Genomic DNA, 24,434 nt, shown 5'->3' on the forward strand with positions numbered 1-24,434 from the left:
TCTTCTTAAATTATTTGACATCATTTAGGTAAAAGTCACCCAGAGTACTGAGGGCCATGATCAACCACAACTGATAAAAACTCTGCAGAAAGGAGAATATTTTGGAGAAAAAGCTCTTATCAGGTGAATCTATGAATTTATATTCCATACTTAAATAATTCTTTGGTTGTTTTGCATGTGCACCTACCCACTGAGAGTTGTCAAACTGAGCTACCAAATTAATGGCAGCCATTATCCAGGAAATAAACAAATTTTTAAACTGAATTCTAAAATATTCATTGTTAAGCAGGAAATAAGTATATTAATTCTGCACAGGAAATAATTTAGAAAGTCTTAAGTCTACTAGTGAAAATAAAATTGGTCTTCTCTTAGAATTTTTAGTTTAAAAGAGAAAGAAATTAAAGGCATGAAATTTTAAATTTTCCCATAAGAATGAGTTTTTATATTTTCAAGGTTCGAAATATTGTCCTGTTTTACCCTTTAAGAAATCATCAAATGATGACTTTACGTATTTTTTGTGTTTTTAAATCATTATGTCAAAGGTAATATTTTCTTAAGAATTTTTATTGGCTCATTTTGCAAGCTTTAGAAACTACTCAAAATAGTGTATTTGACATTTCTACCTGAACCTTAGGCCTTTTGAGATATGAGTTTATTTACTGTTGATCTAAGTTATGGAAGAAACATTTGTAAAGATTAATCAAATTGCTCAGGAGACACTATGTGCTTCCTGGAACTCAGAAAACAGAAAACTTTTCTTAAATATAAATAACTTTATAAAAATTCAAGTTAGAATTTTGAGCAACACACTCTTTTTTGGAGTTGCATATGTTTTTAAATGAATACTTGAAATTAATTAAGAAAGAATTTAAAATTTATGTTATTACTAAATGCTTTTTATTTCATATTTATGCTTATAAAAATGAGTAGTGTGTCTGCTCATTTTTCTTCCTTTTTAATTTTTGTCTGTGAAGCCCTAGTTCTGCTGATTTACATGTCAGGATTACACTAAGTACAGAGCAAAGAAAAAGTGTTCATATATTACCTGAAGACAAATTTGATTCTTTAAAAATCATAAAGCTCTTATTTTTTAAAGAAAATTAAACTACTTAATCCTAGTAAGTTATGGCTATTTTGTAAACAATTTAAAAATTGAATTTAAAGACAAGTTGAATTTTTATTTCCCATTTTCTAGCTGGTAATGAACTTGTTTCAATAACAGGGAAATTGTCCTCTTTTGTTTGCTTATTTGTGACAATATGAATTTGTTCATGTAATGCAATCATGTAATACCATTATTCAAGACTTCAATGTATTCGTTCTTAACATTAACACATTATTTTTCTCATACCTTCAAGCAAAACTATTAAAGTTTGAAAGTGCAGAGAAATTATTTATAAATGCACTATAGACTCAACATAGCTCTGGAAAGGAAATATGCTGTCTGGTTATGCTGGATCTGAAATAATTTGTGCTCTATGTTGCAACCAGCCAATTACAGTGTTTTCCCATGAGAAACATGGGGATTTATATTTAATAAAGACACAACTCCCCAAAGCATTTAAAATGTAAAGCTAAAATCAATGAGGAGGAGAGTTGGATACAAATATTTTTACATTTTTGTGCATTTTTATGCTATCACTTTTTAGGGCCACTGACTGTGGCTCAATGTTCCTTATATTCTGTGTATTTTCCATGTATTTCCATTAAATAGTCCCAGGAGTTCTTTCAGCATTTTATGTGCAAAAATAAATCCGTGGCACTTACACAGTTATTATGAAAGAAACAGATGTGTATTTGTAAACATCTAATACTTGTGCACTGTTTGCAGAGAATATTCCTAGTCAAAATCATGACACTGTCAAGTGAAAGGATGCCATACCTCTTTTTTTTTGAACTAACAAAGCAAATAGTTTACCCATATCCAAGATCATATCATATAGATATCTACACACATGCAATTTGAGTGTAAACTACCCAGCTCCCAACTCAAAAGCATATCAAGCTGAAAGGTTTCACCAGTGTCTTCTAGCAAGGATCCTGTAAACTTGGGAGGGACTGTGGGTTATGTCAGAAGGTTTCTGGATGCCAGCTATGTGGATGGGGGACCTCTCTGGAATGAGAGATGGGCTGCCAGCGTTTTCTCTGTCCCATCGCTAAAGGAAGATGAAAGAAGTATACTTTTTGTGATGCTGTTTTTGATGAAGTTGCTTAGAGCAGTCTTAATTTGATTGCTGCTCCAAGTTACCTTAAATAAATCTCAGAGCACTGAGTACCATATGGATGTACCTTCTTTTCAGGGTCTTTAGTTTGTAACTAATAGAGGGAGACAACTAACATAAACAAAGGTCTCTAAAGAAATACTTTACCTGGTGCTTGACCCATTGGTATTCATTAGGTAATTAAATTTGACATCATTAGATCATATGCTATAATTCATTGTATCTAAGGGGATTATTGTGAGATGCACTATTATATTATGTACCCCTGAGAAAGAAAGACGGTGCTATTAATTACACTATGACTCATCGTCAATTGTAAGGCATGCTCTGATTTCAGAGATTTTAATGGAAAATGTACATCTTAGACTATGAAATGAAAGATTTTAGTATTTCTTTAATTCACTGGGTGATATGACACTAAAAACACTTTCTTCAGGTTTTATTCCTGACTGGTTTGTTAGAAGTTAATTACTTCAATGTTTTTCTTATAAATTTCTTTGATCGGTTCATTTCAATTTTGGCTGCTTATTAATTAGCAATTCCTGTTTGATCAGAGTAGGGCTATCTTATTTGGGCTGACACAGAGCGCAGAATGAAATTCCACGCACAGTTGCACTCACTGATTCCTTTACATTCTTAGTGCATTTAGCTTCTTCTCCTCTGTATTCCTTGTGTGCATGCCCTTTATTAGGACACATTTCAAATCCTTTTTTTGGGAAGGGGTAGAGTATAAATTATGATTTTTTAAAAAAAGCATAATCTTTGGAAGGTTTAAGTGACGGTGTTTCATACCAGTAGCAGATTTCCCTAATAAAAATGGATGTTTAATTTCTCACTAGAAAATTGACTTTCCTGTTTTTATCTGCAGTGAAGATGTCAGATCAGCTAACATTATTGCTGAAGAAAATGATGTTGCATGCCTGGTTATAGATCGTGAGTGAGTATACTGATGTTGTCGGAGAATGCAGGCTACTGCCACCTTTGAAGACTTGGCCTTCTGTTACTACAAGGGCCCATCTGTCTTCCCTTTCATCAGCACTTGGAAACGCTGGCCAATCCTCAGCTGCGAGTACATTCGATTAAAATTCATGGGAAGGAACTGGGCCTTCTGATCTGAATCTGTCTGCGGCAGTGGCAGATGCTGGCAGGCTAAATATTTTGTGTGCAGAGTTTGTACATAAATATCAGCAATAGACTGGTTTAAATTCTGCATCTTACAGAGAAATAAGCTTATTAGTACTCTCATGGATTTTTCCCCATACAATGTAGTGAACAATTTCATAATTTATTGCTAAAATGCTCTAAGCCGTCAGAAACCTCTCTCTCTCAAAATATAAAATGTTCATTAGCTAGATGTATTCCCAGAGAAGTTTTAGTTTAATGCTTGTAGTGATTTGCAGAAGATGTGTGTCAATATTAATCTCTAAATGTCTGAGGTTATTTCTCAGAATATTTCATCTTGTGTCCTTAACTCACTTCAAATCAAATTTGAATCTGACCCCTTGGATCTCTCATTAATCAGTTGAATATTTATTGACTATCTAGATATAAAAAAGGAAATTCAAATATACCAAAACTAGGCCATTGTCTGACAAAAGCCATGTATAGTCAAAAGAAATAGGGTATACTCATATGAAATATTAACAAAAAATAGTAAAATGACAATAGGTATCACAAGAGTATGTAGATGATTGCTAATTGAATACAACATTTATTGAACATAGAATCATAGAGATTTAGAGCTGGAAAGAACTTTGGAATATTTTACAAAATCTTTTTATTATGGAAAATTTCAAACATATTAAAAAATAGGATGATATTATGGACCCCATCATGCAAGCTCAAGAATTATCAATTAAAGCCTTTTCTATACCACTTTGCCATCCTCTCCCTGCCTTCTACACACTATTTTCAAGCAAATTCCAAACATAAAATTATTTCATCTATGAATTTTACTAGCATCTCTAAAAGCTAAGTATTATTTATAATACATGACCACAATAACATAACATGCCTAAAAAGTTACCAATTCTTTCTTTCTTTATTATTTTTTAATTGAGGTATAATTGACACATAACATTATATTAGTGTCAGGTGTACAACATAATGATCCAATATACGGATACATTGCAAAATGGTCACTACAATAAGTCTAGTTAGCATCCATCACCACACATAGGACAATAATTCTTAGTATCACTTTGAGTTACTTTAATCTTTCCCTTACAGATAAAAAAAAGTAAGTCCAGGTCAGTTAAAGAATTGCCCCCGGGCTTCCCTGGTGGTGCAGTGGTTGAGAGTCCGCCTGCCGATGCAGGGGACACGGGTTCGTGCCCCGGTCCGGGAAGATCCCACATGCCGCGGAGCGGCTGGGCCCGTGAGCCATGGCCGCTGAGCCTGTGCGTCCGGAGCCGAGAGGCCATGACAGTGAGAGGCCCGCGTACCGCAAAAAAAAAAAAAAGAATTGCCCCAACAGTGTCATCTGTGATGGAACAGGGGCTTCTGCCCAGGTCTTCCAGTGCCTTTCAGCAGTCTTTCCACCATGCCATTTGGCTCCCATAGCATGTGTTCAGAAGGGAAGCAATCACAATACTGTGAAGTGGGAAAAGTTTTACTTTATTTTTTAAGTGTGGAAATGGGGCTTAAAATTCACAGGAGTTTTCTAGGCAAAGAGGAAATGTGGAAATCTCTCCAGGTGAAGTAAACCTTAAAAACAAAGGCATAGGGCTAGGAAGTGCAAATCATGTTCAGATGAAGGTAATCTTTGGTGGCAGCTCTCAAATGGAAAATATATTGATATGGTATTGCCCTGACAATGCATTGTTTTGTATATGAGTTCCTTAAAAATATATGCATGCACTAAATAGCATTAGCGGTGTGGTAAAATCTTACAAATTGCTCCAAAATGCAAGGACTAAAAACAGGATAGAAAGGAAGAACTCCTCCCCCTTTTCTTTATTATAATCACATAACCAAATATTTATACAATATCTCATGGATTCATAATCCATGTAAAGGATGCAATGGTTTTTATAGAGTTTATAAATTATTTGGAAGTTTATAATTTTAAAACGCTTAATTTACATGTGCATAGTTGAGATTCTTATAACATAGAGAGTACTGTCCTGTTAGACACAATGAGACATTAAAAGTTACATGAATTTATTCTGTGCATAAGAGAAACTGAATATCAGGTATGACTGGGTTGACCTACATCCTGGATTTCCTGGGACAGTTCTGGTTATTCCAACATGTTTATGATTGGCACTCCCCTTCACTCTGGAAAACATTCAGTTTGAATGATAAATTATATGATCATTGTAGCTATCACTTATAAAGCTAGATTAAGATCCCGTAATAATTCTCCCATAGTACCCTTACATCATTGTTCACACTTTATTTGATTGCTTTATTTAACATCTGTCTTCCCACTCTTCTGTTTCTTCATGAGGACAGAAACATTTACTTTGTTCGCTGCTGTTGCTGTGCCAGCATTTGACATAGTCCTTGGCATAACAGGAAGCGATCCAGATGCTGGCTTAATAAAGGACACCATCCTTGCAATGAAATATAGTGACTGAAAGCCTATGGCTCTTTATTTCTTCTTTCTTAATTCATCATTTTAAAAATGCATACTTGAATGTTACAGCTAGAATGTTGTAGCCGTTTAAACTTTAGTTTGTGGAGAATTTCTATAGACCTGTGACACCAGTGTCACATTTAAAAAATCAAATTTCTTTACAACAATACTTCAATTAGTTTCATAGCAAGCAAGATAATGGTGACATGTAGAATAAATAAAATCAGTGGGATAGGGAGGGTAGGAGGGAGACGCAAGAGGGAGGGGATGTGGGGATATATGTATACCTATAGCTGATTCACTTTGTTATACAACAGAAACTAACACAACATTGTAAAGCAATTATACTCCAATAAAGATGTTAAAAAATAAAAACAAAAAAATAGAAGAGACCAAAAAAAAAAAAAAAAAGCAAAGTACAAGAAGTATTTCCTTTCACTTGAAAATTGCAACCATTGGGAATTTGAAATTGCATGGCAATATTCTTTTGTTTCTCACTACTGTACAGTCAGCAAAGGACGGTCCACAGAGCAGGGCAGAAAAGAGTGCCTAGTAGATCTGAAGGGGGAAATGGAAAATACACAGCACAGTGCATAAGGTATACTTAATAATGTAAGTGTAAGTTGGTGGTCAGTTAAATGTGGGTAGAGGTCTTCAGGGCTAGGCAGGCAGTAAGTGGCAACAGTACACTAATGAGGGGAATTCTGGCTTATTGGTTTCAGTTTTAGGTGTTTTGAGGTAAATTTTCATTCCTTTCATTTCTTTATGTCCAGGAGCTTAAGATTTACTGAGGTGATTAAAGCATGGTTTCTAGAAGGATACTGTTTTGTAGTAGGGAAGAGAACTACCCTGAAAATCACGAATCCAGGTAGATTGTCAAGTGTGGGGTGCGGGAAGCATTGGAAGGATAATCCAGAAAATAGGTTTGTTTGGTGAGGAAGGGGATTCTTTTTTTCTCATGGGCAGTGCCCTATGTAAGAATTCCAAGAGATAAGGGACCAGGGACAGGCAGATTAGATGGGACACGTAACCTGTGATCCGTGAGGGTGAGGGAGGTAATGGGAAGATGCTGGCTGAGCCTCAGACAGGGAACTACTAAGTTAAGGTAAACGATTTGGATTTAATTATGAAGGAATGTGAAATGAGTAGTATTATCTACGGACAAAGAAGAGATAAATTGTATCCTTGACTTTAAAAATAAATAGCTTAATTAATTTGGTTAAGCAAAGTTAGAAAAATCTGGAACCCATGTAACCTGTTGATTCAGTAAACAGATCATGTAGCCTATTTCCTTTTCACTGTCTTCTTTAAAAAAAAAAAAAAAAAGAACAATATTAGTAAACCTGAACCACAAGGGGGAAGATTACAGAAATGGTGTCTCTTCTCATTGATAGCCTCTTTGCTTTCAGAAACTCAAAGGATCAATTATATAGCTTCCAATAACTATTCTACATGTGACAGCAATTTTATTGTAACATAAATTATTGAAAAACAGTTTGCAAAGCTGTGAATAACCATACAAATAGTCTTTTATGAGCTTAAGAAGAATGGCAAGTTGCAATGGTAACTCTCAGCGCTGAGCTTTTTATTTTATCTTATTTTATTCATTTAGAACATTCAACCAAACAGTCGGGACTTTTGAAGAACTCCAAAAATACCTTGAAGGGTATGTGGCAAACCTGAATCGTGATGATGAAAAAAGACATGCGAAGTAAGTGGAGGAATATTTTCCTAAGCCGGATGTAGCAGTTGATAAAGAAGGGGACTGAAGGGTGTGGTTTGCTGTGGCGTAACTTTTAGTGTGTTGCCATTAGAAAATTTGGGGGAGTTCTTTTAAATTGTTCTTCCACAAAGAGGATACCATTTGCCTGGTATCCTCTACCAGGATAATAATAGTATGGCTATTATTTTAGTCAATAAATAGTTTGTTATTTTCAGTGATGGGTAGTAATGTTAGGAAGAAATTTCCTGATAGAAAACCTTGGGAAAGGGATTCTTTACATTGACTGGTGACTTAGTTCAAAAGGACATTAATTCAGAAAGGAAGGCTCTCTTGCCCATGGAAATCAAACAGGAATACCAAGGCATAGCGTAGCCCAGTCATTCTGATTCCAGGTAAAGAGCTAGGGCTAGAGTCTGGGTTATTTCAAAATATAAGGGAGCTATTGCCCATGGTGTTGTGTGTTGGGTTCTAACTGTAGTAATACTGATGAAAATGGGTTTTTGTTTAATAGAAACAATACTTTGTAAAATTAAAATTATTTGAAAATCCTTTGCTAAAACATTTTGTAGAATGAATACTTAAGCATATATTCACCAGATAGCACCATTACAATTGAAGAGTCAAGAGTTCTAGAAGACTGACCTTTGAGTTAAATTAGAGCATTCAGTCAGGACTGCATAAGTTTGTTTTTTTTTTCTTGCAGGTCGTATACTTGCAGTTTTTATGCCAAAGGCCTTTTGTAGCGAGAACAATTTATAAATACGTAACCCAGAACAGTAAACTCTAATTAAAAGAGAATTGAGTATTTCCAAGTAACAATACTTAGACATAAAATATGAACTGTATTTTTCATGTTTCACAAAGCAGTTATTCTGGTTCAGCCAGAGAAATCTTCAAGATCTGACAAAAATAGCAAAATATGGCAAAGATTCTCAGTGTGGAACCCTCCTGTATGTGCAACAAAGGAAGTGGCTCTCTTTTCTGGTTTTATTTCCTCTCACTGATTCTTTGTTTTTTAAACATCTTTATTGAGATGTATTTCAAATGCCACACAATTCACCTGTTTTTACCTCTCATTGATTCAGTTTGACTTTTGTCTATTTTTTATTGTGTGTGAGTATATCTGTTTTTTATTTGTATAGTCTATTGTTTTTCTCCCCAGATGTAACTGAATCTGACCCTATAAGAGTTGAGATAAGCTCTATGGTAACTATGGGCAGTAATTACTGGCAGAAATAAGACTGTTGTAAGGGTGGAATTTATGTGTGCCGTGACCCCTGCTTGCCCAAGGGAGCATATGTAAAGTTTCTCTTATCTCCTACAGGAGATCCATGTCTAGCTGGAAGCTGTCCAAAGCACTCTCTTTGGAGATGATTCAGCTGAAGGAGAAAGTGGCCAGATTTTCCTCATCATCCCCATTCCAGAACCTTGAGATTATCGCAACACTGGGCGTTGGTGGGTTCGGAAGAGTTGAGCTTGTAAGGGGTTTACGTTTCAAGCATCTGAGAGAAGCCTTTTGACTATTTTTTGTTTTGTATTCCAGTGTATGTCAGAGGAATATATGCATTGTTATTGCTATCTAAACATTGCTTTGAACAGAAATTGAGAAAGTACACTTTTCACTCTTTATGTTGTGTAATAGCAGGTCTGTGCTAGTAACTTATAATAATATAGCTGCAATTTCAAGCCTCTTACATCACATCCTTTTGTGATTTTTTTTTTGCTTGAGGGCAGTTAGTTATTGGAGAATGTACCAGTAACCATACCCAAAGGCTACAAAACATAAAATGTGTTTCCTAACAGCAAAATGTATGTATACATACGTTCACGATGCATTAACTGTATGCTAAAGCAAAGAAGAACGTGTCCAGTGAAAGTGTCATAGAATGAAATCTTTAATATCATAGCTCCATTTCTTAAACAACTCCCCTGCCATGTCTGTATTTGGCTTTCATTATTCTATTTTTGGGTTGCCAAATTTTCTATCAAAAAAAAAATGCTGAATGCAAGGAGATGTTTGAAGAGCAGCCTTCTGTAGTGCTGGTCAGGACAGCTGGGAACTTATGGCCTGATTTCGGCTGCATCTTCCATATCACCACCTCTCTGAGCTTTATAATCAGCTTCCAAAGAGTAGCAGAGTGGTGCTGTCAGATCAAGTGCTCTGAGGAAACGGTAGAATGGAGATCTGTGACCTTACTGGGTAGAGATGGCGCTGAACCCTTGGCAATTACCAAGCCCTTCTTTGCCCAGCAGATTTGTAACAATTCACTGTACATTAACCTTGGGAACTATGCTGACACTTCCATCTGATGGGTGGCCTGGGTGTGAGCAGATCTGAAATGCTGCCAGGAGACTCTGGGTAGTAAACTTTACACCCAGTCAATTCTTGGGTAAGGGGGGAAGAAATGATTTCTTAATAGGCCAAAGAGTATTTGTAGTGTTTCTTCTGCCATATGGAGAGATAAGGGAGAGATCCGTCTGCTGTATTTTTCATCAAAATCTTGGCAAAAGGATTGAATTAACAATGCTGAGGTTTCCTTTTTATATAGTTAGATAATAATAATTGAAACAATAATTCCACCATTGATTTAAAAGTCATAGGCAGCACTAATGGCAACTGTGAGCAAAATGTGGGGTGCAACCATTTCTGCACAGTTTCATTACTTGTCAAATGTAGTCTGCTAATGGAGTTTTAAAAGTCTATCTGAATGCTTATTAAATTTTAAAAATTTCCTTTTAAGGGAAAATCCTGTTTGTCCATCTAGAGCATGGTCTCCAACAGAGCTTTCTGCGCTGATGGAAATGTTCAGTATCTTTGTGTCCAGTAGGGTAGCCACTGGCTATATGTGGCTGGAGAGCTTTTGGATCACGCAACTGAGGAACTGAATTTTTAATTTTAATCAATTTAAAATTAACCTTATGCGACTAGTGGCTATTATATTGGATCGTGCAGATATGAATCTTGATTTAATATGTTTTGTTTTGAAACTCAAAGAAGTGACTATTAAGAAAAAACAGTTTTTGGCAATTCTGGCCAAAGTTTTTCATGTCACATACTCAAAACTGAAGAGATTTCTGAACATTCAATCTTTTAACTAGAGTATTTTTCTTGTTTCAATACAAGCATTCTAGAGCCATGTTCCAGATACGTGAACTCTTTTGGAAATTACAGTGAAAAGGAAGTGTGTACACCTGGATAAAATTCAGTTCCCGGAGGGATAAGTGGTTAAAAGCTTACAAGCTATTTAAATGTGAAAGAGTCCGAACTCTCATTAGTTAACATGTTTTACGAAGATATTGCAAATCTTTCCTAGTAAGTTCATTTTGAGGGCTTGTTCTCTTCTTCCCTAGGTTAAGGTAAAAAATGAGAATGTTGCTTTTGCAATGAAGTGTATAAGGAAAAAGCACATAGTTGACACGAAACAGCAGGAGCATGTCTACGCAGAAAAGAGGATCCTGGAAGAGCTGTGCTCCCCCTTCATCGTGAAGTAAGCGAGCATCTCGCTCCCAGAACTTAGCATCTTAGGCTCTCCTTTTGGGTGTTTCCATGCAAGAGGACGGAGGAGGAAGAGAAGGCCTCGCTCTGAATTCTCCAGCCCAGTCACAGCGATGATACATAAAATGTTAGAAGTTTGAGATCTGAAGTCAAGAGTCCAGATTTTTTTATTCTTGGATAAATCTCAGGAAAGCGTGTGGGGTGTATGTGTGTGTTTGTATGTGTGTGTGTGAATATAAAATTATTGTGGCAATAATTTGAACTGCTTATTTAACTCAGACCCAATGTAGAATTTGGGAAGCAAGAATTCATTCAGAACCCTTCAGGGGACGTGCTGCTGTTGAATTTCGACAAGAAGTGGCATCTGGACGTATTTAGGTTGTTGAGGAGCTGGTCCTAACAGTGCCTAGGTGCCAGAAGATCCACCGCCTTTACAGTTACTGCTTTCTTTAGCTATCACCAGAGTTTGCAAGAGAAATGTATTATTCTAGGCCATGGCTCTCTTGTGAATTCATGGGTTAGTGATGTAGGCCAGTAAAGGCATATTTTTTCCTACCTGTCTTAATGCTCCTGGAGTGTAGCTTTAGAGATTTCTGGGTGATGTAAAGTGCCTCTATAATGAGTAGCATCTATGCTTTTTTTTTTTTTTTTTTTTTTTCGGTACACGGGCCTCTCACTGTTGTGGCCTCTCCCGCTGCGGAGCACAGGCTCCGGACGCGCAGGCTCAGCGGCCATGGCTCACGGGCCCAGCCGCTCCGCAGCATGTGGGATCTTCCCGGACCGGGGCACGAACCCATGTCCCCTGCATCGGCAGGCGGACTCTCAACCACTGCGCCACCAGGGAAGCCCCCAAAGTGTTATTGATGATGCTCTTAAGCAACTTGGAAGACGTTTTAAAACTGGGTTTCTAATAATAACTGTGCTTTTCTTTATCTTCACAGATTATATCGCACTTTCAAGGACAATAAGTATGTATACATGCTTCTGGAGGCCTGCTTAGGTGGGGAGCTATGGAGTATATTAAGAGACAGGTAATGAAAAAGAATAATAAACAATAACTTTTGTCTCCTCCTGTGTCATCTAAAAGATGCTATGTTCATGATCATTTAAAGAGGCGTGAAGAAAGTTATTAAGAAATGAGTCTAAGAACGTATTATCACTTGATAAAAAAGTAGTAATAGTGATATTTTCTTAGCTAACATTATAATCATGTAATAGGCACCCTGTAAAGCAGTTATTGTCATTCTCATATTAGGGATTAAAGAAGCCCAGGCTTAGAGTGTGAACCATCCATGTCACATGGTTAGTATGAGGCAGAGTAAGTATAAACCCAGATGTTACTGATTCCGAACCTTGAGAAGAGAGATGATGAAAGGGGTGGAGAGTGGGGAAGCCCGGACTGAAAGGCAGAGTGAAATGTCTGCAAAGTTTCTGTTTTACAAAAGGGGTGATTTCCACACAATCAAAGCCACAGGTATTTACTAAGCTCCACCTATGTATAAGGCTCCATAGGAGACAGTGTGGGAGTTTTCTAAACAAAGTAAACTGTTCTAACCCCTCAAAGTATAACGTTTTCCTCCAATGAGTTTAGATTTTGTTTTGGGAGATAATGTAATGTGCAATTCTAAAACATTTCATTATTTAACGTGAAAACTAAATATGACAAAGAAGTTGGCAGTTTGTAACGAAATGTCCAATGAGTGTTGTGGATAGTGAGCTTGGAGAAGAGGAAAGATAGAAAAATGTGATGGTCAAGGAAGGACTTGAGCTAAACTCTAAAGACAAAATTTGGAAAGGCAGAGAGGAAGGTAAACCGCAGGAACATTAGGATAGGGTTAAGTGTCTTAACTTGCTGAGTAAGAGCAGAATTTGAATACAGGACAAGGGCAGCAGAAAAGGAGATGGGAAGGTGGCTTTGCATTAGGCTGTGGAGGTTAATGCCAGGCCAAACATTTAGACAGCATTCCCTGGCTTAGTGATTCTCAGCCCTGGCTTCATGTCACAGTCTCATGGGTAGCTTTTACAAAGTAAAAATGCTGGGCCCTAATGCCAAAGGTTTTGATTTGGTTCAGTTGCAATGGGTCCAGAAAATGACTTTTAACTGCCTTTCAGGCAATTCTAATGTTCATTCATGGTCAAGAATCACCGACCTAGGTAATAAGAGACTTTTGAGCACCTGAGTAGAGATTCATGTGTTGTACTGGGAACATATTGTTGGATGGATCTGAATGCGGGAAACCTGGAAGGGTTGAGGAAACTTGCATGATACCTGCAGAAGCATTTGCGTCTTCCATCTTTGCTTCCATAGGCAAATCTTTTTAGAAAATATAAATCTATTTAGAGGTGGGAGTTCCTACTCTAGTGTTAGGCAATTTACCTGATCCATAAAACAGCCTTGTTAAGTCAGTAGTAAACCCATTTTACAGATACGAATCTGAGGCTCAGAACAGCAGAACAACTTGCCTAAGGATGCAGTTAGTGGAAGAAGAAGGAGTCAAAACCAGTTTCTCTCGTTCCAAAGCCACAGCCTTCTATTATACCATGCAGCAAATCACCACCACATTTCAATAATTCAGTATGTAAACCTACACACAGTGCTGGCACAGGGCAACTCTAATATCATCAAGGTGCACTAAATAGGAAAGAGTTATGACCCCGTTTCTACATAGGTTATTGTTACAAGCTATACAAACAGGAAATGAAAATGATCACTTGAGTCGTTTTTAGTCAAGCAATCAAATGGAGAAGTCTGGTTCAAGCGCTCCATTGAAATAGTTGCATTTTCCCCAGAGTTTGCCAGAGATGTCTTTGAAAAGTTTTATTTTCTTGTCTTTCCATTTTATATGTTCATATATGATTGCCAGAAACAATTGTTTGGATGTAGACACTTTAATTTTAGTGAAGTGGTTCTTGTTTGCATCAAGTATCCCCCTAAATTTCTTTATAATCAGTGGTCTAATTCATTGGCAGCATGAAGTATTTTTTAGTGCTAATGCCATACAAAACGTTTATATTGCATAAATTTACTGTATAATAATTGACACCTAGAATCTAAAACAAGGATGTGTGTCTAGAGTATTAAGAGGGAAAATGATTTCATTGCAGAGGCAGCTTTGATGAACCCACCTCCAAGTTCTGCGTTGCTTGTGTGACAGAAGCATTCGATTACCTGCATCGACTAGGTATTATCTACAGAGACCTGAAACCAGAAAACTTAATTCTAGATGCTGAGGGCTATCTTAAATTGGTAAGACAAATTCTGCAACTTACAGTATCGTATGAGATATTTCTAAACACAAAGCTGTGTTACAGTTGCAATTCTCTTTTAATTTTGGTACATTTGTTATTGTCATTCTGGGGGATATGGCCTTTGAAATCAGCACACTTAACACAGGGAGCTGTGCTACAAGTACCTTCTTTTTGGCCTAGGCATTGAAGGTTTCAACCATATTTGTGACTCCTACTAAGGATTCAAATAATAGAAAGCCTTTAAAATTGGATTTTGTTAGCATTTTTATATAATTTCAGGTAGGTTTTAATAAATTCCTGCTACATATAGGGATTAGCTATGAGGAATAAGGAAAGAAGATAGTACAGTTTCTGTCCCAAGACAGCCACTGTCTGTAGAGGGGGAAAAGATACACATATGAATGTTGGTAGTTTAAAAAAATATTTGTGAGTGATTCTAAGGTACAACCAGGGTTGAGAATCAGAACACAAGACTGTAGTTTCCTTGAGGACAGAGACTTTCCTTGCCATGCATCTTTGTAATGGATAGCATGCCTAAGATGAATCCCATTGCATGTCGCACAACAGAAAAAAATACTACCAGTCATGTAAACTGCTTCTGGTGCAAAACTGTAAGAGAAATGGGCAGTCATAATAGTAGAAAGCAGGCATTTTGGATCTCAGGAGGGAACGTCATCAGGATGAATTTTCCCTGAGTCCCTTTTGTCAGGAGCTCAAGGACATTAAACCATCTCTGAACTTAACATTTACAAAGGTATTAGAAGTTTGTAATAACAGAACTTTTTTATGTGGAAATAATAATAGCTACCATTTAAAGTGTAAAGCTGTGCTAAATAAACATTTTGCAGTTAATATATTTAACAATTGATGAGATGGGTTTTATCATCCACATGTTATAGTGTTCAATTTAACCTTAGGAATTAAATTCACGATGTGTAATTGCTAGGTGATTTCTCTCCATAGTGAAGGAATAAAGTAAGTCCTTTCATGTGAAATCTGGCTGACTTCCAAGAAACATTTTGATGCGTTCAAGCTTTATTTTATCCATGAAAGACAGCTTTGGGAACTGGTGAGGTACTAACACAAGGCCTTAATCACTTGTCTCCTTCACAATTCCTTCATTGGGTATGCCTCTTACAGCTCTTTAGAAAAATCTTTTGGAATATTCTAGAAGTAAAGCCATCATGAAGGATGTAGATTATCCATTAAATTCATTCTTTTTTTTCTATTCAATTATTTTTTTAATTGGAGTATAGTTACTTTACAATGGTGTGTTAGTTTCTGCTGTACAATGAAGTGAATCAGCTATACGTATACATATATCCCCTCCCTCTTGGACCTCTCTCCCACCCCACACCCATCCCACCCATCTAGGTCATCACAGAGCACTGAGCTGAGCTCCCTGTGCTATACAGCAGGTTCCCACTAGCTATCTGTTTTACATATGGTAGTATATACGTGTCAATGCTGATCTCCCAATTCGTCCCACCCTCCCCTTCCCCATTGTGTCCACATGTCTGTTCTCTACTTCTGCATCTCTGTTCCTTCCCTGCAAATAAGTTCATCTGTACCATTTGTCTAGATTCCACATATATGCATTAAAGTATGATATTTGTTTTCTTCTTTTCATACCTATTTTTAAGAAATCAGGTAGTATATTCAGTATTTATAGGCATAGACGTCCATAACCATCTCTTTTGTTAGCCATTGTTATCCATCAGCTAACTCATTTGACAACCAGCTAAATGAAGAGTAATAACTAAAGTCTTTAGAAATTAAAAAGTAAATGTTGAGTATTTCCATTTCTAGCTATATTTCAAACCAGATATATTGAAATTCTCTTATACAAAATGTCTCAAGTACTGGAGGAAACATGAAAAGCAGTATTATATGCCTGGCTGACTTTATAAGACAGCACTGGGAGTCCCCTGAGGCCAAGAACCAAACTTGGGCAGTAGTGAAGGGTGGAACTCAAACATTGAAGCTGCTGTCTTGTGGGCACCCAGCAATCCTAGGTGGCCTAGAGGTTTTATTTTAATTGCTGTACCTTCTGGGAACAGGAGACCAAGTTTTGGACCTGGGCAGTGTGGAAAGTTGAATCAGAGAACATTGTCAAGAGCCAGGAATCATACAGATTGTACTTTCAGAGAAAAAGAAAACAGGGGAAAAATCTAATGTCTAAAGGCAGAGTACATACAAGAAAACATGCTTTTCTCATTATTGGGCTCTTGGTAGAGGAACAAAAGAGTCAAAGAATACTTGGCCACAGGCTGGTCTTCATGGGGTTTTGGATGCCCAGTCTTCAAGGATGGAGAACCCCAAGAAAAAATTTAAATGAAAATGGATCCATGTTGGTAGCATGCCCAAGTTTCCACAAATCAATGTATATTCTCTCTGGAAGAATGTTCTCTCAACTTAGGATACAGAGAACTCCCAGAGATAAACTTCCAGGGAATATAAGCTCACATTAAAAACTAATGTTATATGCATGAGGAAAAAAGGTGCCAGGAACATTATTTGGCAGGCACATAAAAGTCTCATATATTGCAGTAATCAGATACAAAATATAAAATAAATACATCTAAGTCTTTTAAAAGTAAGAGAGGGACTAACAAATGAGTAAGGAACAGAGACTCTCAAAAAGGATCTAACATGTTTAGAAAAAAAAATAACAAATAAAACTTCTATTAAGAAATTAAGAATATAATAATTGAAATTAAATATTCAATGGAAGTTTTCATTAATGGTGGAGTAGCTTGCATTGGACTAATCTCCTTGCTGAGGTTAATTATAATATATGTATAAAAATGTGTGAAAGCATTGGAGAGCAACAAGAAATAGACATTCAAACCTTGAAAATAGGGAACCACACTGGGTGAAATCCATATTAATACAGCTGTTCATTTCAAAGCACTCTTTATTGTATAAGGTATGAAGAATAAACTTTAGTTAACATCATACCTGACAGTGAAATATTGAATATTTTCCATTTAGATTATGAACAAGATTATTTTCTTTCACTACGTTTTTTCAAAATCGTAACAGAGGTCTTAGCAAAAGAAATAGAACACAAAAAAGCAATGAAAGGCCAAAGATTAGAAAGGAAGCAGTTACCTGTCTTTATTTGCAGACAACATGATTGTTTATGTAGAAAAGAATGAAGAATCTACCAACAAGTTCTGGAAAGAATAAGTAAATTAAGCACAATTACAGGTACAAAGTCAGTATACAAATAAAAATTTAATTTTTATATACTAGCAGTAAATATTTATAAATTAAATTAAAATGCCATTTGTAATATCAAAACATAAAATAAATGTGTAAAAATGTGTAAGACCTCTACATTGAAAACTACAAAGTTTTATTGACAGAAAAATGACTAAATGGTAAAATACACTATGTTCATAAATCATATAACTCAGTATTTCATAAGATGTTCAGTCTTGTCCAGTTGATCTACAGATTTAAGGCCAATGCAATAAAAATTGGAGCAGCCATTTTTAGAAACTGAGATGTTTATTCTAAAATTTACACAGAAACGCAGTTTAGAAGAGTCAATAACCACTTTGAAAAAAGAAGAACAAAATTGAGGAATTTATAATATGTGATGTCAGACTCACTATAAAGCTATAGTAATCAAGGCAGTGTGATAATGGTGTAAGGACAAATTACTTAATCTAACAGAATAAAGTCCAGAAATAGACATACACAGTCAACTGATTTTTAGAAAAAATGGAAGGGCTAGTCTTCTCAACAGATATTGCTGAAACAATTGGATATATATGGTCAAAAAAAGGAACATGACTCCCACCACACACCATATAAAAAAATTAATTCAAGATGGATCATGGACCTATAAAGCACCCAGAAGTAAGCATAGAGTAATATCTTCACAACATGGGCTAGGCAGAGATTTCTTAGAACACTAGTAGTAAGCTTGAAAAGTTTAGGCTATTATAACAAAAATACTATAGACTAGGTGGCTTAAACAACAATTTATTTAGTTCTGGAAGCTGGAAAGTTCAAGGTCAAGGTGCTGGCTGATCTGGTGTCTGGTCAGGGCCAACTTCCTGGCTTATAGAGAACTGTCTCCTCTTTTCTTCACATGGGAGAGAGACACAGAGAGAGACACACAGAGAGAGGGCTCTCTACTATCTCTTCTTATAAGGGTACTAATTCCATCATGGGGGTTTCACCCTCATGACCTAATTATCTCCCAAAGGCTTTACCTCCAAATTCCATCACACTGGGGATTAGGGTTTCAACATATAAATTTGGGGAGGGGAGATACAAACATGCAGTCCACAATAATTGGACTTCATCAAAATTAAAACATTCTCATCATCAGAATATACTGTTAAGAAAATGAATAGCCATGCCATAAACTAGTAGAAAATATTTGCAATATATCATTACATGACAAAGGACTTGTGTCCAGAAATATATAAAGAACTCAGTAAGAAAAGACAAACAACCCAGTTTTTAAAAATGATCAAAGATCTTGAAAAATCACTTTACAAGAGAAGACATAGGCATGATCAATAGATAATATCAATAGTCATTAGGAAACACAAATAAAAACCACAAAGATGTGACATTTCACATCCACTAGAGTGGCTATAATTTAAAAGATTGACAATACCAAGTGTAGGTGAGGAAACTTGCCTAAATTTCAAGTGGGAAAGCAAAATTATAAACTGTTTGAAGAATAATTTGTCAGTTTCTCATAGAGTCAAACATGCCCCTATTCTACAACAAGAAATTCCACTCCTTAGTAGAAATTCCACTCCTTGTTATTTATCCAGGAAAATTGAAATTGTGTTTTCAAAATTCTTGGATAAGAATCTTCATAACAACTTTTTCCTGAAAGCCCCCAAATCAGAAGGAGCCCAAATACCCATCATCAATTCAATGTATAAACATATAGTAGTATATTCATCAATGGAACTCTCCTCTACAGTATAAAGCAATGAATTACTACAGGCAACAACATGAATGAAGTTTAAAAACTATGTGGAGCAAAAGGAAGGCAGACACAGAAGACTATCGCTCTTTATGATTACATCTGTTGTAGAATAGATGGTAGAAATTAATGCAACGGTTGCCTCTGGGAGGAGCATTTGACTGGAAAGGGGCATGAGGGAACTTTCTGAGATAATGCAAGTGTCTGTCTCTTGACTATATATGGTGGTTGTAGTTACATGAGTATAATCTGCATCAAAATTCAATGAACTGTACACCAAAAATCTGTGCATTGTATTGCTTATAAATTATACATCAATTTGAAAAATGTAATGGAAAGGTTAAATAGTGGATGATTCACAAGTGAACAGAAAAATCAGTGAATTGAAAGATAAACTAATTTACACAGAATGAAGCATAGAGACACAAAAAGATGGAAAATAAAAGAAATTAGGAAACTTGGGGAATAGAGTGAGAAGTTCTTAAAATGTTCAATTGGAGTCCAAGATAAAAATATAGAGAATGAGAGAAAAGTATTTAAAGAAATAATGGCTGAGAATTTTCCAGAAGTTATAGAAAATACCAATCATCAGGTAAAGGAACCCCAACAAATCCCAACTGAGACAAATTGTATTTATTGTAGCTTCTGTCTTTGTGTAACAAATCACTCCAAAATTTAATGGCTTAAAATAACAAGGATCGTGGACGATCTCTCACAGTTTCTGTGGGTCAGAGGTTTGGGAGTAGTTCGATTGGTTGGTTCTGACTCAGGGTCTCTCAGGAAGTTCTGTCAAGTGTCGGCTAGGGCTGCAGATCCACATTCAAGGTGACTCACCCCTCTGGCTGGCAAACTGATGCTGGCTGTTAGTTGGTGGTCTTAATTCTTTTCTACATGAGTCTCTTTCCGGGTTGAATGTCCTCATGGCGTGGCGGCTTGGCTTCCCTCAGAATGAGTCATTCAAGAGACCGAGGAATAGCTACACTGCCTTCTAAGACTTACTCTCAGTCCCACACTGGTGCTTCCACTGTGCTCTGTCGGCCACACGGGGCCAGCCCTGATTTGAGAGAGGACACCTCTGAATACCAGGACAAGGGGATCATTTAGGCTCTCTTGGATGTTGACTATTGTAGTGGTAAAAGTGCAGAACAAAAGCAAAGTCTTAAAAGCTACCAAAGAGAAAGGACAGTTTACATATAAAGGAGTAAAAATTAGGCTTTCAGTTGACATCTCAACAGCAACCATAGAAACCAGAATGTAGTGGAATAATAGCTTTAAAATTCCGAGAGAAAACAACAACAAATTTGAATTATAAATCCAGAGAAATTATCTTTCAAGAAGGGTGAAATAAAGACATATTTAAACAAAGATAAAGAGTGTTAACCACCTACAAAAGGATGTGCTTAAGGGAGATGAAAAATCCCTGATGAAGGGTTTAAGATGCAACAGGGAGTGGTGACTATAGAAAAATGGTAAACATGTGGTTAAATCTTTCAAAATTATGGTATAAAGTATAATTCTCACTCTACTATGTAGTATTAAAAGTGAGAAAATGCTAAATAACTGAACAACAGCAGCAGGTAAACTGAGAGTAGGTGTAATTGGAATAAAAGTGGGAGAAGATGTCAATCATTTTAAAAGAAGGAAGCAAAGGAGAACAGGAAACCTAGAAAAAAAATCAAAGAGAAAACACAAATTGAAAGTAGAAAGAAATTTAACATATGTAAACAGACTTAACTCTTCAAATAAAAGCCAAACACTGTCAAATAGATTTCAAAAATAAAAATGATGTTTACAAGAGACAGACCTAAAACATGAGGATGCAGAAAGGTTGAAATTAAAAGGATAGAAAAGAATGTGTCTGGGAAATATTCAGCAAATTGAAATGCAGGTTTCATTATGTTGGTATCAGGGAAGAAGTATTACTAAAGATAGAGAGGGTTACCATATGACGATGGAAGGTTCATTTTACCAAGATAATGTAACAATCCTGATCTTTTATTTACCTACCAAAGTGCTTCAAAAATAAGAAGCAGAATTTGACAGAACTAGTAAGGAGAAATGGACAACTGTTGGAAATTTTAATACTCCTCTTGCAGAAATTGATAGAACATTCAGACCAAAATTCACTAAAACTTTAGAAGATGTGTACAACACAATTTATAAACTTGATATAATTGGCATGTAGGATATTCCCAATATTTAGAGAATGCACATGAACAAAATTTGATCATATACTAGGTCATTAAGCAAGTTTCAGCAAATATAAAAAAAATAGGAATTGGGCTGGCAGCTGGCAGCCTAACAGTGCTGCTGCCTTTGAAGATTCCTGAGGGGGTCCCAGTAGAAGTGAGGGCAGTGAGGATGCCTGGTCCAGCACATCAGGAATGCACGTCTGGGTGACGGACACTGGGCAGTCCAGACTTGGACATGAATGTCCTTGAAGATGAAAGACTCCTTGAAAGGATGACCTTGGTCTCATTCTTCAAATTTTCATAAGTGGTGTTTTCATCTTCCTTTATCATTTCTTGGCAATATCAGTGAGAGGTCAGATATCTAAGGACAACAATAAGGAAAGGCTTTTTTCCCCTCAGCAAAGAATAACCAGCAAAAGCCTGGAAAAAAGACCTAAGTAGGAGAAAGGTCTGCATTTTGAAAGTGTCTCTCTAGAGGCTATAGAGGTTTGCTCTTTAGTGATCATTACAGAAGATGTGTTTGTAGTGAGAGATGACGACTTGATTCTACTCTTCTTCCCCAATTTATGATCGAGAGTGCAGACTGGTGCAGTCCCACATGGAGCCCACCTGGTCTAAGCCGTCTCCATCAGGAAACATATTAGGTGGAGACGAAGCATTAGCAGATACTACTGAAGGACAATGGATATTCTCACATTACCATCTCTCTTCTGCCCATCCAATAATTTCCTAATTTTTTCTTCACTTTCAAGGCCAGGGGGAGCTGATGAAGGCAGTCATGGTTATGAGTCCTCCTTCTGGTTATAATGAATGAATCTGGGGTGATATTAAGATGTAGGACAGTACTTAAAGAGTTAAAAACTGACCTTGTTCTCAACCCAAGCAGAATTTATATAGTAGCTAGCCTTCTTGGGGTTGCACAGGAGAAAACTTGGTTGTAATCCAGTAAATCTCAGCTGTCACTCATCAATAAATGTTCTATATGACTGTGCTATTAACTCATGTGAGCAATACACCTCATGTGATAACAGAACACCTCAATCTTACATGGAGTATTGTTTAAGAAAATACATTAAATGTTGATATTATTGCCTGCTTCTTTATGATCTCTGTGCCCGTCTGTGCTGATAGCCCCATAATGGCAGCAACTGTGCTATGGTATTTACTGCTGGATGTTAACACACTGCTTAGCACAGAAGAATGAATGAAAGGTCAATGAGGGGACTTCCCTGGTGGTCCAGTGGATAAAACTTTGTGCCCCCAGTGCAGGGGGTACAGGTTCAATCCTTGGTCGGGGAACTAAGATCCCATATGCTGCACAGCACAGCCAAAAAAAAAATAAATAAAAAAAATAAAATGACTGAGTAAACAATTTGTTAAAAAAGGAAAAAGTCATTGAGGTCACTTCCTCTTCACTCCCAAAATATTTAGGAACATAAAGGTTTTGTTCCGTGACATCAAAGTATGTAAGGTAGAAATCAATAACAAAATTTAGAAAACAGGACTCCAATAAAGATGTTAAGAAAAAAAAAGAACTGTACAGCTGACTTAAAAATTGCTTCAAAATTTAAAAGGCTAGATCTCTTGTTAAGTGTTCTTACCATAATAAAAATTTAAAGTAAAAAAATAAATAAATAAAAATAAATAAAAAACGAAGAAATCACTAAAAATGTTTGAATTCATCTCATTGGAATTTAAAGGATATTTCAAAATAACTCAAAGGATCAATGAAGAAGAAATTTTAATGAATATTATAAAACAGAATTGCATAGTAGAAAACACTACAGATCAACACATGTGGGTTGCAACTAAAATGACAGTGAGAATAATGTTTATAGCTTTTAATGTTTCAACTAGGAAATAAAGAAGGCTAAAAATTATAAGTATTCAACTTAAGAATATGGAAAAGGGGGAAAAAACAAAGAATAGAGAAGGAAAAAACAAAGTTAAGAACATGAATTTATAAAATATAAAAGGATATGAAGTCAGGATGTTTTGAAAAACTAATGAAACTAACAAACTGTGAAAATACTGATCAAAAGAAAAAGAGAAGCGGTACAGATAAATGCTATAATGAGTGAACACAACTACAGTTATAGTAGAGAGTTACATGATTAGAAAGTATTTGGGCAACTCTACTACTACATATAATATAGTGTATAGTATATTATATATATAAATGGTTGGGCTTGGGTGAGAGCTCTCTTCCTGGTTTGCAGGAGATTCAGTATTTTATAGGAGGCTCTACACAATGCAGAAAGATACAGGTAAAATTAAAAGAAAGATTGGAACATAAACAACAAAACCTATTTTCCCATGTGATACGATTAACTCTATAGAAATCCAGAATGTAACAGCAAATTATTAGAATTTACTAGAGAGTTCAGTATGGTTGCTGGATGATAAGGTTAAATACCAGAAACATAATTGATAAATAGGAATACAACTGCCATTTACAAAAAGCATAAATATATAATCTATATATTTATATAATATAAATATAATCTATCTAGGAATAAATCTGACAAAAATATGTGAAAGCTTTACTGAGAAACATACAAATTTATAGAAAGATATTAGAAAGACCTAAATTAGTAGGTTCATTCTCATTTCTTTTGGGCACAGAGCCAGAAAACTTACCCCAGCCTTCTTTGTGGCTAGTTGTGACCATGTGACACAGTTCTAGCTCGTGAAATGTGAGGTGACACGCTTTGCACCGCTGTCAGACCTGGTCTGATGGTGATCTGTGCAGCTAATTTCTATGCCGTCTTTCTGGCTTGTGGCCGATGAACACAGCCGATTTGAAGTTGGCAGAACCCTAAGATGGAAGGATCCCGCGTCCCTGAACCACTACTTGGAGGAGATTTCCCTGCTGCTCAGGAAAACCCATTATGTGAGGAAGAAGTAAATTAATGGAGAGTGTAAGCTTCTGTACTTTCTTGGATATCTTTGTTGCAGTAGCTAGCATTACTCTAATTAACTCAGAAAAATGTATTAGGTTTTAAAATA

At 36.2% G+C, this 24,434-nt stretch overlaps 1 protein-coding gene across 1 annotated transcript in view; it reads left to right on the forward strand.

Moving 5' to 3' along the window:
- The window catches only part of PRKG2 (protein kinase cGMP-dependent 2), an 88,206-nt gene that overhangs the window by 39,512 nt on the left and 24,260 nt on the right, over positions 1-24,434 (forward strand). Inside the window, exons 7-13 of the mRNA XM_004280156.3 lie at positions 29-123; positions 3,091-3,159; positions 7,415-7,513; positions 8,850-9,003; positions 10,877-11,013; positions 11,963-12,052; positions 14,127-14,268. Coding sequence (XP_004280204.1) covers positions 29-123; positions 3,091-3,159; positions 7,415-7,513; positions 8,850-9,003; positions 10,877-11,013; positions 11,963-12,052; positions 14,127-14,268 — 786 coding nt within the window. The remainder of the gene's footprint in view (positions 1-28; positions 124-3,090; positions 3,160-7,414; positions 7,514-8,849; positions 9,004-10,876; positions 11,014-11,962; positions 12,053-14,126; positions 14,269-24,434) is intronic.

This window comes from Orcinus orca, chromosome 4 (genome assembly GCF_937001465.1).
Source record: "Orcinus orca chromosome 4, mOrcOrc1.1, whole genome shotgun sequence".
Taxonomy (NCBI): Eukaryota; Metazoa; Chordata; class Mammalia; order Artiodactyla; family Delphinidae; genus Orcinus; species Orcinus orca.